The 19,636-nt window shown below is 34.7% G+C and overlaps 1 protein-coding gene across 2 annotated transcripts in view; it reads left to right on the forward strand.

Moving 5' to 3' along the window:
* Positions 1-17,710, forward strand: part of DSC2 (desmocollin 2) — a 30,073-nt gene extending 12,363 nt beyond the window's left edge. Inside the window, exons 6-17 of one of the 2 annotated variants that reach the window (XM_054694113.1) lie at positions 65-209; positions 1,103-1,269; positions 4,458-4,592; positions 4,814-4,999; positions 7,434-7,690; positions 7,820-7,962; positions 10,264-10,491; positions 12,965-13,201; positions 13,556-13,680; positions 14,943-15,272; positions 15,806-15,851; positions 15,939-15,976. In XM_054694113.1, the coding sequence (XP_054550088.1) occupies positions 65-209; positions 1,103-1,269; positions 4,458-4,592; positions 4,814-4,999; positions 7,434-7,690; positions 7,820-7,962; positions 10,264-10,491; positions 12,965-13,201; positions 13,556-13,680; positions 14,943-15,272; positions 15,806-15,841 (1,989 nt within the window). In that variant the 3' untranslated portion in view covers positions 15,842-15,851; positions 15,939-15,976. Of the gene's footprint in view, positions 1-64; positions 210-1,102; positions 1,270-4,457; positions 4,593-4,813; positions 5,000-7,433; positions 7,691-7,819; positions 7,963-10,263; positions 10,492-12,964; positions 13,202-13,555; positions 13,681-14,942; positions 15,273-15,805; positions 15,852-15,938 lie in introns of both variants that reach the window. The other variant, XM_037508697.2, reaches the window with a different exon arrangement.
* Positions 17,711-19,636: the final 1,926 nt, after the last annotated feature.

The following is a 19,636-nucleotide window of genomic DNA, read 5'->3' on the forward strand; positions in this document are numbered from 1 at the left end:
GCAATTCTGAACCATCTCTTAATAGATTATTTCTGCTTCTGTCTTTATTTTGCTTTCTTTATAGATAACTGCCTTTGCAGTAACTCCTGATGGGTATACTCCAGAACGTCCATTGCCCCTACTAATCAAAGTTGAGGATGAAAATGATAACCCCCCAATTTTTACAGAAACATTGTATACTTTTTCAATTTGTGAAAGCTGCAAAGTTGGTAAGTACCTACCTTAATATGTAGAATCTTAATATTTCAGTTTATAAATAGAGTTTCACAGTGGCCATTGGGAGGCAGCATATTCCACTGGCAGGAACTCCAGACTTGTCAGTCAGGCTGCTCTGCATGGAATTTTACTCTGCCCTTCGCTAGCTGTGTGCTGTATCCTTGGGCAAGTTTCCTAATTTTGACAAGTCTCAGCTTCCTTATTTGTAAAATGGGATACTTACATGAAAGATTGTTGTAGAGATTAAGTGAGACATAATCCACGTGAAATACCAAGTACAGTACCTGAAAAATAGGCATTACTCAATGAATGTTACTTTGCCTTCTTAAGTGAATACTTTAAAGATAATATACTCCAAAAAGAGAAAGTCTTTCACAACTGAAGTCTTAGCTTTAAGAGATATTTTGATGTTCTGCAGTGATTAAATGATTGACAAAATGTCAGGCACAATCATAAAGGTCATTGAGAATAAGAGATGTTCTCTCAACCTTGTGAAAAAGGACCATGTTATCTGTGAGTCAGAATGTAGTATTTGAGTCTTCTAGAGTGACCCAACTAAGGCAAGGATTTTCAGAGAAAACTGACTCATACGATCAATTTAACTGTAGACTTACAACTAGAAAAAATGTTAAAGAAAATTAGAATTCCTTGGCTATGGAGCTATATTAACAACACTTATAAAATTATCCATTATATAGAGTAACCATGGATATGGTCACGAAATTTCAAAGTAGAACATTGGGATACTTGAAAGGAAGCAAAATTTGCGAACATATAACACTTTTTACTGTGATATCTATTGGAGTCATTCAAAGCATTTTTGAATACAGAAATAAAGTGAAAATGTAAACATTTTGAAAATTAAAGAGGAGTTTTCACTGCATAGGATCCGTCGTGGGACAAGTACAAGCAACTGACAGAGATGAACCTGACACGATGCATACACGTCTAAAATACACCATTATTGAGCAGATTCCAGCATCACCCACCCTGTTTTCTATGCATCCATCTACAGGTGTGATCACCTTGTCATCATCCCAGCTAGACAGAGAGGTAACATAAATGTATATATTTTTTAATTAAAAAATTTCTTTTTATTTATGTATTTTGTACATCATTGTTCATTTTTAAACAATGTTTGCTTCCCCCTCCCCAACCCCCTCATGTATAGTCTCCATAGAATTTCCTTCACCAATGCAACCATGCACCTTTTTAAAGATTCATTTATGCATACAAGAACTGGGGTACAGGCCAGAGATGTGGGGGGGTGAGAGCATTCACCAGAGACAGAGTGGGGAACAGAAATGGCAAATTGACTGAAAATACACTGCTGAGGGGAGTAGAGGGCAACACAGGAAAGGTCTGCTGCGCCATGTGGGTAGCTCCCTGGCCAGCTTGGGATTGAACTCATGCTGCAGAGGCTGCAGATAGCTTCACAGTGCTGTACTTAACCCCTACTCCACCAGGGAGGCCTGTAACATAAATATTAATTAATAAACTTGGTTATCATATGACTATTTTATAGTACCTGTATATCTCCATATATCACCTGTACATGTGCTTTTGAAAAACATTTTGTGAATCAACTTTTCAGAAAAAATATTATTTTAAATATGTTAAGAAAGATCATTAAACATGCCTGTGCTTATTTTGAAAAACTAGTTCATTGTCTCTTGAATAGTATGTTTATAAAATTAGATTTTATAATATAAGCATATTTATAATATTAAAAACAAGAAATGTCAAGTATGAAAAGTGAAACTTTTGGAATTATACAGTCATTTTTTAATCTGCAGATAACAATGCTTTTTCCCCCTTGTGTACATCATCTTTCTCAATAATCTCATGTACATTCTTGCCCTTAGATAGGTTAAATAAGTTTATGTATCTCTGATCACTGGTTTACCATTTTCAATTGATTTATAGAAATCCATTGAAATATTTCACAGGTATCTAAGATGCAGTGCTTATAAAATGGAATACTCTTTTCTTCTAGACATGCTTTCCTTTTCATGTTTCCCATGATTCCTATTACTAATTTTTCTGTCACCTTGGATTAATATTCCCAAAATTGTATATAATGTCTCCTCTTGCCCCCTAGATGAAATCACTTTCCAGAAAGCATGTTGAAATTACCTCCAAAATTGTCTTACATAGAAATATTGGCTACTAATCATCATAGACACTGACATTTAGTAGTTATTCTATCAATTCCACTACCGCTATCTTAGGTTAGTAGTTCTACATATTATATAGATTCTTCATGGAGTTCATGTGCCCAGGAAAAGCAGATTATAAACCTAATCCTCTTTTATCAGCAACACTTGTATAGATCCTTCTATAAATCAGATGAAAACATTTGACTAGTGAAGGAATCTCAGGGTGCTTTGATTCAAGTGCTCTGCAGCCACTTTTTTTTTAAGATTGAGGTATTTTTTTTTAAGATTTATTTATTTTTATACAAGAGTTGGGGTACAGGCCAGGTGAGAGGATTCACCAGAGACAGAGCAGGGGGCAGAACAGGCAGATGACAGAAGTACACTGCTGAGGGGAGCAGCGGGTGCGACAGGGGAGGTCTGCCACACCATGTGGGATTCTCTCTGGCCTGCCAGGATTGAACCCACACTGCTGAGGCTGCGGACAGCTTCACAGCGCAGTGCTCAACCCACTGTGCCACCAGGGAGGCCCAGCCACTTTTTTTTTTTAAAGATTTATTTATTTATGCATACAAGTGCTGGGGTATAGGCCAGAGGTGTGGGGATCGGGTGAGAGGATTTACCAGAGACAGAGTGGGGAACAGAACAGGCAGATTGAGCAAAGTACACTGCTGAGGGGAGCAGCGGGCAAGTCAGGAGAGATCTGTTGGGCCATGTGGGTTGCTCCCTGGCTGGCCGGGGATCGAACTGGTGCTGCAGAGCCTGAGGACAGCTTCATGCGTTGTGTCTTAACCCCTTATGCTACCAGGGAGGCCTGCAGCCACTTGCTGATTACAAGATTCCGGGGTTTTTGTTGTTGTTGTTGTTGCCTTCAATCCCTGAAATACTTTCAATTCTAGAAGTAATCTTCTATTTGAAGATACAAGTTAATATTGAGAGCTATTAAACATCATTTCCTTGTTTCATCAGCCAGTTGATTATTTCTAATAAATCATAGTTCACTATAGTTCCTCTAGTATAGAAGGATGAGGTTTTAAATTTTTTTAAATAAAATAAGGTCAATATTTTTCAACTCTACATTTGTGATTGATTATGAGGGAAGAGTAAATTAGGAAAATTATGTTGCTAAAAACCTGAGAGATTGAGGGAAATTTCAGTTTTATTGAGGTAATACATGAGAACAAGAGAGTTTAAGAGGTGATGGAATAAAGGGAGAAGGTAACTTTGTAAAAGAATGGTGAACATCATAGGTAGAAATTTGGGATATTTTTTCATGTACTTTGTCTTACGATAAAAGGTGAATTATACTGAAAGGTATTATTATCATTTTATAAAAAGGAAAAGAGAATTTCCAAGCGCTTGAGATTATATTTGTTAATTTGCAATTGGAAAGAGAACCCATCTCTATTAGTCCAGAAGGCACTATCATTAGGGTTGTTTTTAATTCTTCTATAACTGCTTTTGGCAAATAAAGCCATTATGAGAAGAATTGCATTGTTTTAGCTAGTGATGAGTCTTTTGTAATGTCTGATGAATGCAAAGCCCGAAGAGTCAGATTCTGCTTTACATGGAGAGAAAAATTACATAGCCCCAGCCTTTGTTTTCATGCTAATTTAATGATTTTCTTTTTTAGTAAATAAGAAGTAAATATTTAAGCCCTGTTACTTTACAGGAGGATATTTCATTTTATTGTTTCATTACAAGACTGATGTCTTTTTTTTTTTTTTTTTTTTTTTTAGAGCATAAAGATGTTTTGGATAGGAGAAAGAACTTTTAATCAAAATTAATTACTCAGTATTTTTAAATCTACTATAGTTATAGCTTTTCTTTCTGTGAGTAAAGTTAAATTCAATCAATTCCATATTCTGTGATTGGCACTTTAAATTTTAGAAACTACTCTGTTTTTACATATCAATTGAAAATTGCTAATGTAAGTACTTTTAACCCACTACCTGAAATTTCACTGAAAGTTGTGAAATTTAATACTGTACCTCTTAAATTGTTAATGCAGGAAAAAATAAGGTGTAAATTAACTTTTCTTTTATAATGCTGCTTTCACTTATTAAATTCTTACTTTAATTTCAGTTAATTGATCATTACAAATTGAAAATAAAAGTACAAGACATGGATGGTCAGTATTTTGGTTTGTTTACCACTTCAAGTTGCGTCATTCAAATTGACGATGTGAATGACAACTTGCCAGTATTTACCCAGACTTCTGTAAGTACATGATATTAATAAAGAAAAATATACAACCTTCTGTTAACTGTTGAAGATGTACATGATTTCATATGAAATATTCTAGATCACGTGACAGTAGTTTGTATTTAAGATTTCAAATCATGTAAACATAGTACTTTGGAAACTAGAAGAATCATGTTACTTCTTCCAGTGTATTTTTATGAAAGTTACTAATTAAACTCTTCTTTTTATTATTTTAGTATGTGACATCAGTGGAAGAAAATGCAGTTAATATAGAAATTTTACGTGTTACTGTTGAGGATAAGGATTTGATTAATACTGCTAATTGGAGAGCTAATTATACCATCTTAAAGGGTAATGAAAATGGAAATTTTAAAATTGTAACTGATCCCAACACTAATGAAGGAGTTCTGTGTGTGGTTAAGGTAAGCATAAATTAGTAAATTAGTTGTTTGTAGTTTATAATATTATAGATTGATATACTGAAGTTAGTGAAAAGGTCATTCTGGTAAAAGTAGATATAAAACATATATATAGGTAAATGTAAATATATATGCTATGTATGTATATATATATATATAATGGGATGGGTACATTTATTTGAGGAGCCTTTTATAAAGACAGGACTTAAAAAATATCATATATGTGTTTAGTTAATATGATACAGTATGCCCTTTGCAACCAACATCTCTTAATAGTTCAGAAACTAACACAACTTTGCTGCCAATGGAATAGTGCCAGTCATTCCTAACCTATTCTTCCTGTAGCTGGGTCAAGAGTTCCCACTTATTTACTGATTATCCCAAATGATGGTCTTCTGGGTTAGATGCCGGGGACCAGCCTCCAGCAAAACGTCGTGTCAGGGGTTCCTGAAAGGATGAGACGGCCTAGGCGAAAACGAAAGAACTGAAAACTTAAGGGCTGAGGGGAAGGGGATGAGGTAGAATGAGGAGACACTGACACTCGGTGAGGTGTTAGTATTTTCTGCCGAGAGACTCAGCAGGTTTTTATTTATTTATTATTAGTAATAATAATAAGAAAATACATTATTATGTGTAAAGCATAAACAATTAGTATATTATGTTTTTCATAGACTACTGGCCCCTACAGGTCTCAGCTAGACGGCAGCTTTTAAGGTTAACAGATAATAAACCAAACCTAACATTAAAGCTACTTATTTTTTTATTTAGACCATTATTTAAAACAGTGAATAACCGCCAGTGTATTTCTATCAGCTAAAGCCTAAGCATCAAAGGACTATTTTATTTACATGACCTTTAGCCGGAGACCAGCTGTAGTTTAGCTATTAGAACTTTTTCTACCTAGAAATTTCTTAACTCAAATAGTTTTATATTAAAAACTTTTTCAAGAAACTTCAAGAGAAAACAAAATAGAAGGACCTGTTATGATTATTGTATTGTAATGTTTGTCAGGCATATTTAATAAGTTGTTTTTCATTGTCAAGTAGGCCAAATTGTTTAATAATTAGTTTTTAATTTTTTATGTCGTTTATTTGTAATATACTGATGTATATAATATAGTGCCTAATGTACTTTTTGGGAAATTTTTTTTTATTTATGACCAAGAACAGAAAGTGAAGGAATGTTACATCTTCAACCTCACGGTGTGAGGCACAAGGAATTTTTAGCCCCACGGTGTGAGGCCCTTTGGCTTCGCTGCTTGCCAGTGTCTTATCTGGCTGGGGCATCAAGGCCTCCTGCAGCAGTTAGACCCATAGGCACACTGTTACAGATCTGCTCATCTGTATCAAGTATACAGTATATCCTTAGCTTCTTGGTTCAGTATGGGAATCTCAACCACTCAACAATGTAAATATTTCTCAAACCTCTTTCTAATAGTATTCTGTAGCATCTTAGAACAACTCCCTGCCAATTCAGGAGCCAACATCAGCCCATAAAATCATCTGAGCTTCTTTGATTTTGGACAAAGTCAGTCTTATTTCTGCTGCATCTCTTACTACAACATGGTTCTGCCATGGGTGCATGGACTGTCCCTTTTGTACATATTCATTAGGAGCATGAATCAAAAATGGCAAATTCTTTTTTTTTCATAAAGTGATGAAAATTAGCTGCAGTTTGTAAGTTTAATCTCTGTTCCAAAATAGCAAAGAAATGTCCTTTAAATCTTATCTCTTCCTTTCACCGGCTTCTGCCCTAATCCTTGGTATTCTAAGTAGGACATTTATCTTTGGGAAGTCTAAAACCTGACCCAATTTCTGCTTTTAGAAAATAAATTCACCCATTCTTATTACAACTAATTATTGGAAAAAATAAAAAACGTTCATTAAACTTGGTTCTAACCACTTTCCCAGAAAGTAGTGGGGATTAAAGACTTTAAAAAGGAAGTGTAATGTTCACAAACTCTCTGTTCTTTTCCCCCCTTTTAAAAACATTTCATAAAGTTGAACTCATATTGTGTAACCCAAAGTAGATATAAATAATAATTTCATTCATTGCAAAAGGACAGGATACACTGTCCCCAAGTTAACAAAGTGGTAAATAACTGTTAGTTAGGGTATGAACCCCCTAAAGTAATAATTCAAGTGTTAACCTTGAAGGACTTTCATCAAATATTCTCTGAAATCTTATTAGGATCTATATTACTTGTATTAAATTTGGAGTTGAGGAACAGTTTTTGTTTGTTGCTGGCTCCAGTCAAATATGGAACCAATTGAATGATTCCTAACAACCTTGTGTTTCTGGGTGTATGGTTAATATGCTCATGACTATTTCCAATGTAGCACTTACATAATTCCAAATTTAACTAGTTATGTATGCTAATTAACAGTGCCAAATATTAAATATCTTGATCTGATTTTCGACATACTTGTTTTTGTAGCCACTGAATTATGAAGAAAAACAACAATTGACCCTGCAAATAGGTGCAGTTAATGAAGCTCCGTATTTTAAAGACCCTACCTCCAGATCAGCCATGAGCACAGTGACAGTTACTGTTAATGTAAAAAATATGGATGAGGGCCCTGAGTGTAGTCCTTCAGTGCAAACCATTCGAATTAATGAAAATGTACCCGTGGGAACCCAGAGCAATGGGTATAAAGCATTTGACCCAGAAACAAAAAGTAGCAGTGGCATAAGGTATGTATAATTCTCATTTATTTAACTCCATATTTGCCATGTTTTTTAAAATTTATAACTTATTTTGAAGCCAGTATGATAACTTGACTGGTGATGCATTTCACTTTTTTAATTCATCATTATTTACAGTTACAAGAAATTAACTGATCCAAAAGGATGGGTCACAGTTGATGAAAACACAGGGACAATCAGAGTTTTCAGAAGCCTGGATAGAGAGGCAGAGACTGTCAAAAATGGTATCTATAATGTTACAATCCTTGCATCAGACAAAGGTAAGAACTTTTTTTTTTAAACCGCTACATATGTCCACTATATACATCTTCAGTTCTTGAATCAGCAATATCCATTTTTTTTAAAGATTTATTTATTTATGCATACAAGAGCTGGGGTACAGATCAGAGATGGGGTGGAGTGTGTGTGAGAAGATTCACCAGAGACAGAGTGGGGAACAAAATAGGTAGACTGACTGAAACACACTGCTGAGGGGAGCAGTGGGCAAGGCAGGAGAGGTCTGCTGCACCATGTGTGTACCTCCCTAGCTGGCTGGGGACTGAACTCGTACTGCAGAGGCTGCAGTAGCTTCATAGGGCATTGCTTAACCCCTTGCGCCACCAGGGAGGCCCTAGCAATATCCATTTTTAAACTAATTATATTCTCAGCTTTTATTTCTCTCCCAGAAAGACACAATTGAGAGGTTTGCTATGGTTTCTTATGTCTGCTTCATTACATAACCCTCAGTTTGAGATGAAATTGTAAAATAATTTGGACATAGAAGTGTTTTAAGTCATGATTTATTGAGGTTAAAAAATTGGTCAGAACAGGGGAGGGCAGAACACAAGGGAATATGGTGACAGTTCACAGGTGATGTGGCATGAGAACTGTAAAGACTACACCTGAGGGGAGAAACCAGTTACTGTACAAAAATGACCAATGATGTAAGAACAATTAAAAAAAAATACAGAAAATGGCGAAAATTGTTTTAATAAAATTACCTTCAGTTTGTCTAGTCATGTCTCCAAATACTTAATTTTGGCAGGAAAATTGATTACAGAGGAAAATGATTAGTACCCTTAGTTTGTTCCTAGAAAACAAGTCTCTCTTTTCATAGGAAACTATATAAACTTGGAGATTAGATTTCTGATTAAGGACATTGAATAAAAATAAATCATTATACATTACACAATTAGAAAGACTAACTGAATTATAAAATTATATAAGATGCAAAATTATGTTCCGTAAGCCCTATAAAATTGAGAGAAATATGAGAGTGAGAGCCATTTGGTGTAGAAAACATAATCTTTCCATAACATATATTTGTATCTGTAAAAGAGACATGTAGCATTAGTACATGTAAAATATTAATCTGTAGCTTGCAATATTAGAATTTAGAAGTACTTTTGGAAAATGTGTTAGATATTCTGATTCTCTAAATTATAGAAAAATTATTCATTATTTGAATTCATAAAGTTGTAATCATTGTTAATTTAACTCCAACCAATTAAAGATTGTCCTTCATGTCTTCAGTTTATCTTGTCGCTTAGTCAAAGCATGTTTTTTGGCCAAAGGCAAATGAAACGAAGAAAAATAATAGGAAAAATCCATTATTTTCACATTCTTAACAATACTTGGCAACTGGTTTCTTGATAGATGAGATTAAAGTTACTGCCTGAAATTAGAGATTTCAGGCATAATTTTATCCTACATTTTCCTCTTTGTGGAGTTAGGTGACAGACTCTGTTAATCATCATTGTGCTGCAGAATAGATGTGCAATGTGGCCTTCCCCACTCATTTCTTTTGATATCAGTAGTGGGTAAATAATTTCACATGCTCTGTTTCATGAACTGAGATCATACAAAAATGTGTTTTTTTGTTTGTTTTTACTTTTTCCTTTTTTAGAAAACCTATACTGTCTAATTTCATTACATAGATTTCCTTAGACTATTCACCAGTCTGCAAGTGATTTCCCACTTCTGGAATCTTTCGTCTTTCAAACATTCCTGTGTTCTATTTTTGTTCTAATATTCTAGGTACATATCTGCCACTTTAAAATTTCCATACTCCAAACCCCTATGTATTTTCCATATATATATATTAAACTCCAGGCTCTTTAGTATGGCTTTCAGAGACCCTTGGTTGGCTTTTCTGTATACTGTCAACATTCACCAATTTCTTTTCCCCTTCATTATGATCAGAAGATGAGTGTACACACTGTACTTTACCACCTCCATGAATTTCCTTGTGCTTTTGAATATGCAAGAATGTCCTCATTGACACTCTTTTCTCTTCTCCTTTTAAAAATCAGTCAGCACTCACCTCTATAAAGTTTCCATGTCATGTTGCAGATACTTAGTAATAAATGACATATCTAAATGGTAGTTATGGTCTGTACAATGGATATGAAAATTATGTTTTCCTTTTAACATCTCCAAAGGATAATAGCCTGTGACTGTTCTTGTCACTGTCATATATATGTTTCAAATGTTTAATAAATATTTAAAAATATTTTCAATGTATGATTGTCTAATGATTACTCAAAACATCAAATATTATATTTTTCCATCTATTTCTCTAGTCGGGAGATCATGTACTGGGACATTGGGAATTATACTTAAAGACGTGAATGATAATGGCCCATTCATACCTAAAAAGACAGTGGTGATCTGCAAACCCGTCATGTCCTCCGTGGAGATTGTTGCCTTCGACCCAGATGATCCTATAAATGGTCCACCTTTTGATTTCAACTTTGAGAGTTCTGCTAATTCAGAGGGCTCAAGAATGTGGAGACTGCAAAAAATTAATGGTATGTATTTCTAAACATTATTTTTTGTCCCTTCCAGCATCATTGTGTCTAAAATATATTTTTTTTTCCCTGAAGAATAATTTACTTAATGGGAACCACAAATGAAGGAAGGCAAGTTTCTCAGTTTTGATGTGGCAGGAAGTAGTTCTGTTTACTGCTTATCTCTAATCAATCCTGTGCCAGGATTCTTTTAAGTGTTGTATGGATTTTCATCATGCTTACCCCCCCCCCCACATACACACACACACCTACCTGCTCAGACTAGGTCTAATACAATCACTTCCTGACTTATTTACCTCCCACCTACATAATTTTTTCCCATACAAATGGTTTCCTAGGCCATAAAGGAATATCCATTTGTCATAAGTCTCTTTCCCAGGATGCAGACAATTTCTTGGGCCGAATGTATAATAAAGAGTTTGCTTAGTGTCAATAACTGTGAAAGGATAAGAAATGAGTTGGCAAAAAAGAGAAGACAAGGTGCAACTCAGGCCAAAGAACAGCCAGCTAATCCAATGGGAGCCTGAGTTATATGGACCTTCATCGTTGCCCAGGATCAGCCATTGCTCAGTCAATAGAATAGGCTGCCTGAGGGGAGTAACCTTTGGCAGGAAGGTCCAATCCCAGAAGGTGCTGATAATCCTCTAAGCAGCCAGCTAAAGAGACATTGATTACAGAGCGATCTGGGTGTGCATCATAGTGTCCACCATACCATCCTTTCTTTCTATCAGCACATTAGATTCTCATGATTTATTGTCAGTTATTTTCTTGACATTCTCCCCCAACCCTAGTCTGTTCTCATGAGCTTACCCAGGATGAGATCTATGGTGACAAGAATAGCAAGAGAAAGAGATCTATCTCCATACCAGTGCCACATCACTCCCTGCAGCAGCACTTAGCTTTTCAGCATGTTCTGTGCTCCTGAACATACTAGTCTGAGTCTCCCTGTACTCCTGCTGTCATGACTCAAGATCCACAGTAAACACAATGGAGTTTACCTTTAAAGTACCCTTGATTAGTTTTCAACCCCAATTTCCTACTATGGCAAATTAAAAAAACAAAGGTTGTAAAAGAAGGGAAAGGGAGAAAGGAAAGGGGAAGAAAAGCAGGGACTTACAGATGTTATGGCAGCTAAGGCACAGTGTCCTGAATCCTGCTTTGTGAACTGAGAAAAATTCTCATTATTAAAAAAAAAATATTCCAGAATGTTGGGGTGTGTGTGTAGATGTGTGTAAGGTTTATCAACCATTATTTCTTGGCAAGAGCTGACCTTATTTTCTTAGCGTTTGTCCTTTTTAGTTATTTGATATTACTACATTTCTTTTTAAATAATCCTATTTTCCTAAATAGAAAAATAAAACATGGGCAGGGCTATTCTATCAAAAAATTGTTATTTTAAAGGTTTACTATTCTGTGAAATAAGTCAAAATCCTCGGAAACATGAAATTAAGAAGAATGTATCCCAAAGAGCCTTTGAAATCAGATAGACTCAGTGATTTTAAGTTATGTAAATCTGATCATTCTATTTATACATTTTGGACATCATATTACTTGTATAAAATGGGATTCTTTGGGAAAGTAAAGGCAATAATGAAAGCAGTATACCATGGCACAGTATCAATCATAAATTTTATTTTATAAGTCTGATTATTATCTTATATAATAGACTTAGAAATTTAACCATGTTTTCTTTTAAAATTAATTTAATTCAATGATTTTTTTACCCAGATATTTAAATTTATAGTTAAGAGTTTCAGATACTATAAAAAAAGAGCACATAACATCAGATCAGTTAAATAAGGAAGGATTTTTCTTGAGCATGGGCAAGCAGGCCTTATATTCAGAGTAGAATTATATCTTTGATTCTGAATCCAAGACTATGTTGGATTTTGGCTTAGATATGTTTTCACCCTTGATCAAATAAAGTATGTGAAAACTGAAAAATATAAAGTTAGTCTCAGTATCTTGTAGGACCATGTGATGAAGTTCTGGCATCATGACTAGGGTTATAATATGTTGAAGGTCAATGATGTTGTCAGGATTATTATCTGACGATAACCACAAGTATTTCTGTTGCTTTGGCACAAAAATGAAAATAAAGGGAAACATCTAGAATTTCTATCTATTAAACTCTGATGCTAATCATGATGTAATGTGTATAAAAATATATACACTGTATATTAAAAATTAAAGATGTGATAAAAATGAGTTATTGTTAATGGGAAGATAAATTATTACAAATATCAAAATACCTTCAATATAAAGGCAGCATAGACAAACTTCTATTTGCAATAGGTTTGCAAATACTTCTAGATTAGAGCTACTCAGTCCTTTCACATTTACTATCTTGTAGCAGTCATGAATTCCATTAACAAAGTGAATGGAGGCAGAATATGAGAAGTAGCCTACCAATAGTTTAATGCTCAGGTGAAATCAATGACATTCTATAATGCTTGGTTTAATTTTCTTTCAGATACAGCAGCACGTCTTTCCTGCCTGAGTGACCTTCCATTTGGAACATATGCAGTACCTATCAGAGTCACAGACAGACATGGCCTGTCACATGTCACTCCTGTAAATGTTATATTATGTGACTGTGTTACGGAAAATGACTGCATATCCCGAGTAGATCCAAGGACTGGCAATGGAGAAATAAAACTTGGAAAGTGGGCCATCCTTGCCATATTGTTGGGCATAGCATTGCTATTTTGTAAGTCATTTCATGAATTCAAATAATGGCCCTAAGAATAACTTTTAAGATATTCCTAGAAATAACACTTATCCATAGCTGTTCATTTGCATGTTCTATATTTATAATTTCACACAAATTCATTTGTCTATAGTTCTTGTGATGTCTCAGCATAAAGCTGAAAAGCAATGTAGAATTATAGCACCGAGCATGTGTCTGTGGCAACCCTGGCAAGGGCAGATTTTATGCCCTTCACTACTTTGACACAAACTATCATGTTTACCTTTTCTGGAGGCTGTCTTTGTGTTAATTATTTTAAGGTGATAACTTCACATTGCATTGTGATAAACTGAGTTAATCTTTCTCATCCTCCAGGTGTACTATTTACCATAGTTTGTGGGGTTACTAGGGCATCCGAAAAGCCAAAAGTATTTCCTGATGATATAGCTCAGCAGAACCTCATTGTGTCAAACACCGAAGCTCCTGGTGATGACAAAGTTGTAAGTAGTTTGTCTTTGTAAAATAAATAGAAAGACTAAATTGGCTTATCCAATGATGAATATCTTTTTCAGATAATTCTGAGTTCAGGTGACTTATGTATCAATATGTTTTCAGTCCTATGGAACAGATGACATGACATTGGTTCCCATGGCGATGCATAAAAATGTGGCCAAAATTTGGCCACATAGTGTAATTTAATAGTAAAAATCCTTCAACAGGTCATTATTATTTTCTATTTCAAATATATCATGGTTTTAACTTTAGATACAGTCCTTTTTATACATTGAAACTGCTCTTTGTGCTACAAAAATGTTTCATTTAATTATTCACAGATCATCAGCATAATTGTTTTAAATATTTTCTGGCAACAGCAATAAAATGACTACAAGCTTTGATGAGTGTGGGAAGAACTTTAATGGAGTCTTTCTGGCTCATATATGGGTTAGAAAGAAGCCTGAGGTCAAATATATGGAATAGTAATGCTAACAAGTGACTTCATTTCCCTAACTTTGATTTCTGGCCCATGCGTAGATGAGGAACAGGTGAATACCCTATAAAAAGCATAATCGATGAACAGGGCAGCAAAGATTTAGAAAAACAAAAGGATGTTGGCATCTAAGAAGGAACTAGAAAAAATAAAAACTAGTTTTCCTTAAAACTACAGCATGGAAAACTAGTGGTTAAAGTCTTGGTGTTCATATTTTCCCTACTTGATTTACTTTTATTTATTATATTGCAAGGATTTATTATTTCAGCTTAAGTTTTTATGCAATGCTATTTCTGCTGTTTTTTGTTTTTTATTTAGCTTTATTTACTTAGACACTGAATAAAACTACCAGTCTAATTCTATTCCTGCTCTAGTCAAGTGAAGGGAATGAATTTAAACCAAGCAGAGTAAATATATGTGAGGCAATGGTACTCGGATTCTGATTTTGAGATATCAGATGCTAGAAGAATTTAACAAATAAAATTGTTCAATATTCCAAGAAAGTTTTAAAGCTTAGTAATTTTAAATTAAGTTTCTGATTTGATACAGACCACTTGATACACAATTTGTTTCTTACATTGGACTTCTCAACTTTAATAAGTATCACAGTTACATAGTTACTCATGATTGCCAAAATGCATTTAGTTCCTGCCCTCAGAGAGCTTACCATCTAGTCAGACAATTCACAGCACTAAATGCTTGGTGTTGTTCATTTTCTAATTTTTTTTTTTCATTCCTCTCTCATTGTCTCCAATGCAAACCGTTTCATTTCAGTATTCCACAAATGGCTTCACATGTGCAACCCACGGGGCTGGTGGTGGCTCTACTCACACAATTTGTGGCACTGTGGGAGCAGGAGTGAAAAATGGAGGGCAGGAAAGCATTGAAATGGTCGGAGGACACCAGACTTTGGAATGCCGCTACGTAGGCGGGCATCACCACACCTTGGATTCCTGCAGGGGAGGTGGACAGCAGACCTTGGATCCCTGCAGGGGGGTTGGACAGCAGACCCTGGATCCCTGCAGGGGAGGACACGTGGAGATGGACCACTGCAGACACACTTATTCCGAGTGGCAAACATATACTCAGCCCCGTCTCGGTGAAGTGAGTTTCCCTATGTGTCTTAAAGCTGTATTTGATTTTTTTCTCAACTTTCTAAATGATTACAAATTATTGAACTTATCTTTATTTTCAATTTTTATAAATTTACTCATTGGAAGCTTGCTTTGTCTTAATTTTGATTCAGTTATGTTCAAATATTAAGTAGGTGTTTACTTCTCATATTTTAATTGTTTTTAATTCTTATTGTAATGTGTGACATGTTTAAATATTTTTCATGACTTTGTATTGATATTTCCCATCTGACAAGTCATGTCTTAGAAGCCAAAAGGGTGGAACCAGGCAATTCCAGCCTGCACAATTACATTGCCTATCTGGAAAGATCTGAATCCCTATCAATTTGGGTTCAGTTTACTGGCTTCATCTCACTTTAGCCATAACTTGGAAAGGGAAAAGAATGATTACTTAAACACTTGTATACTTGCTGCCACATATGTGACTTTTAGAAACATGCTAAATAATTAATTTATAGTGTGATTTGTGATATAGACCAATCATGTACCATTTTTTATATGTAGGAATCCATTAGAGGACACACTCTGATTAAAAATTAAACAATGAAAGGTAAATCAAAGCCATTATTTTTATGTTGGTAAGTTCTGGTGCTTAAAATAGTAAGAATAAGCTATGTTGTATCTTTGCTTTCCACAGAAGGTGAAGCTTTGCAACCAGGATGTCAATCACCAACTCGCTCAAGACTACGTCCTTACCTATAACTATGAAGGGAGAGGATCGCAGGCTGGTTCCATAGGTTGCTGCAGTGAACGGCAGGAAGAAGATGGGCTTGAATTTTTGGATAATTTGGAACCTAAATTTAGGCCACTAGCAGAAACATGCATAAGGAGATGAGTGTGTTCCAATAAGCTACAAAAAACGGTGGCTTTTCCAACTTTTATTTTAATTATAAGCCAGGATTTTTAAAGTCTAGAAGATGCTATGTTTGGGGCTTCGTAGCCTTTCTTTTGATGGGGTCTCTTTTGCCAAATACACATTTACAGAGAGCGGCAGAATACATGCCCAAATTTCCTAAGTTTTACATAGTTTCCACTTGTCTTCTTCTTGAGAAGACCGACACATAAAAAATAGACGAAGTTTGCATTATTGTTTACATTTGGGAATATGACAATAGCCAATTATAGTGCAATAAACTATTGATATAATTAATTTAAGTTTAAATCACTACTTGAAGCACAACCTAATAGAACATTGTAGACACCTTGTGTTCACATTATCTCGAGTTACCTAATTGATTGATTGTGTGGTGCTTGAAATCTGTTCTCTTAATCTTTCTAAAGTTTATGTATTTTTTCATGTTGTTTTATTCTTATAACGTGACCTTTCTTCATCATAGAAAGGAAGAGTCCCAGCCAGCACTGACTATATTACAATTTTGGTAGAGTTTATTTGGTAGAGTTTATTTTCTAGTGTGTATTTTTTACGAAGTCCTGCACTGAATCTCCATATCCTCTGTTACCTACTTTATCAGTGAAAGTTAAGGTTAAAAAATGCTTTGAGAATGTAATTTTTCCCTGAAAGGTTTTTGTTTTCAGCATCTCTCTCATCCTCTCTCTCTGCTTTTGTCCCTCCTCCCCTCCCCTTTGCATGTCCCTCTCCCTCTCTCTATTTCTATCCTCTTCATTCTTAACATTCCTATTTGGATTGAAAATCTAAATGTCTTCAGATTATCTTAGATTATAGAAATTAGAACTAGATATTTTAGATAATATTTAGTTGCCTCTCTTTTTTTCTCCCATAAATTGAGTTATTCTTCTTCTGTCTTATGTAAGTGTATGTATAGTTGGCTTTCCTTAAAATCCATATAATGTTCACTTTATTGCTTTAAATGTCTGGATGATGTTCATTATTGTCTCAACAAAGAACCTTAACATTTGCAATGGAAACTATAGAAATAAGTCATGCTTTTATTAGATACCATAGTCTATGTTAACAAAGGGAATAATAGTGTGATTAAAATTGGGATATAGACATTGAATACATTTAAAGATTATGTCTTTAAATGCAAGGATGCAGTTTATAAATGCAAAATAATGGTGGTTTTTGAAATAAGCTTCAAAATACAGGGATTATGGAAACTCACTGGGGAAAAAGTAATTTATAACTATCTAGGTGAGATGGCTAGTTATGTCTTTATTTGTGTTTTGAAGTTATTTTTTGATAGGTAACTGTTTTTTAAGATTGTAGTTTTTTAACAAATGTAGAAGTGAGTCAAATTCTTTAAAATTTGAAATAATAAAAGATGAAATTAAACTTAATAGTAAACCCAATTCCAGATCATGTTTCACAACTTAATTCAGTCAATGAATGCTCTATGCTATGTATGCTAACCAGATGGACATTAAAATGTATTTCTCCATTTATGGTTGTCAAGTGTGCCTACCTTGAATTCATAGGTTGACTTTAAACAATTATTTTTAAGGATTAACATTAGGTTATTATTTAATAAACAGTTTTTTTATTAGTTTCATTACTGCTCAGTCAAAAATAGTATTTCTCAAAGTTATTTGTCATTATGTGCAGATTTATTTTTTTAACAAGTTGTGATAAATCAAGTAATTTTAGAAGGATGATATTTGTAAATCATGTGCCTGATATGAACATTTGAGTTTGCATTTTTCTAGAGAAGTGAATCTCTTCTTTAGGTTCTTGTTCTGCATTTTTTAGAATTTTAGAGCTTGATTTGGGGAGTATGTTGTTCCATTTGTTATCACAATTATATAATTTTACTATTCTACAGACTGATGCTATGAGATATTCATTAAATCACAGAATTTCTGTGTCTGTTTTTTCCCCCTTAAAATGGGGGATACTAATAGAACATCTTTCCTAAGATGGCTCTAAGATGTTGAATAAAAAATGGTTTTTAAGCATAAAAGACATATAACGTAGTCCACATAAAAGATAGTTCTAATTATATTGTGATTTTAATTAAATCACTTGTACAAACCCCCTTGATCCTGATGAAAATTACTTCAGAAAATAAGATATAGGAAGGTCGTGGTTGTTTGACTTTAGAATGTGTGTCAATTGAGAATAACGATGAGGTCTTCATAATGATGGGGTCTTCTATAATCAAAGTTGAAGAGCTTACATTGCAATGATTGCTGAAGCATTTACTGGCATTGCCTATGAAATGATATGAAAATTCTTGGTTCAAAGAAAATGGAAAGCAGGATAGCCACATCTTAAATGGGCACAGGTCCTAAAGTCCTATAAAAATATATGCTTATGATTCCTCCCTTCCTAAGCTTCTCTCTTACCTGTTTTGCTAGAGATTGCAGTCTTAGAAGCAAGCTGTCACTTGCCTGAAAGTTTAAGGCTTTTGTCCGTCACCATGGTGACCCTAAATCCAGACTCCAGAGAGAGAGTGCCTTGATGTAAATCCCAGCTCCACCCATACTTTCAGGGGGTTGAGAAGTCACTTAAATGTTGAGTCTAGTTTCCTCACTCACATAACCTGTGTTTAGGGGATTGGAGGAGTATATTCATAGTTTTTATTGTCAGTTAAAATAGTTAATTCATGAAAAGAGTTGGCACTTAATATACATTAGTTGCTACTATTATCATATGAGAAGAGAATGCCTGAGTTGGAAATAATCACAGCTTCAGTCTCCATTCTGCTTTACAACTAACATCTCTCCATTCGTTTCCCCCAAAAGTCTTCCCTATGTTTTTACCTGGGATGACCTTTGGGAATTTCATGATTCAAAATAGTTTTCAGGTCGCTCTTTCTTGGTATTCAGGAGTTAGCCACAGCCCCCAAATAAGTGTGATAATTCTTGCAACTTAAGTGAAAGGCAGATAAATTTCTTCAGCCATTATCTTAGGGATTTCCTCTAAGAAGTGGGAGGCACTTCAACAGGAGGTCAGTAATAGGGACCTGCTATTAGTTTAGTACATTTTGTATTTGGGATTTCTCTGTAACCATTTTCTGCTTTAACTTTTTTTACCCCCATCTAAAGACTGATTTTTCTCTTTGTTCCAAAATCTGTTGCACAAAATCTCACTTAAATACCATCTCACACCAGTGAGAATGGCACATATTAAAAAAACTAGCAACAACAAATGTTGGCGAGGATGTGGAGAAAAAGGAACTCTTGTGCACTGTTGGTGGGAGTGCAAACTGGTCCAACCACTATGGAGAGCTGTGTGGAGATTTCTGGACCTACTAAACATAGAGCTTCCATATGATCCAGCAATTCCACTCCTAGGTATTTACCCAAAGGACACAGAAACATCAATTCCAAAGAGCACCTGCACTCCTATGTTTATAGCAGCACTGTTTACAATAGCTAAGCTTTGGAAACAACCCAAATGCCCAAAAATAGATG

This window comes from Talpa occidentalis, unplaced genomic scaffold (genome assembly GCF_014898055.3).
Source record: "Talpa occidentalis isolate TD23 unplaced genomic scaffold, MPIMG_talOcc4v2.1 talOcc4.13, whole genome shotgun sequence".
In the NCBI taxonomy this organism is placed as follows: Eukaryota; Metazoa; Chordata; class Mammalia; order Eulipotyphla; family Talpidae; genus Talpa; species Talpa occidentalis.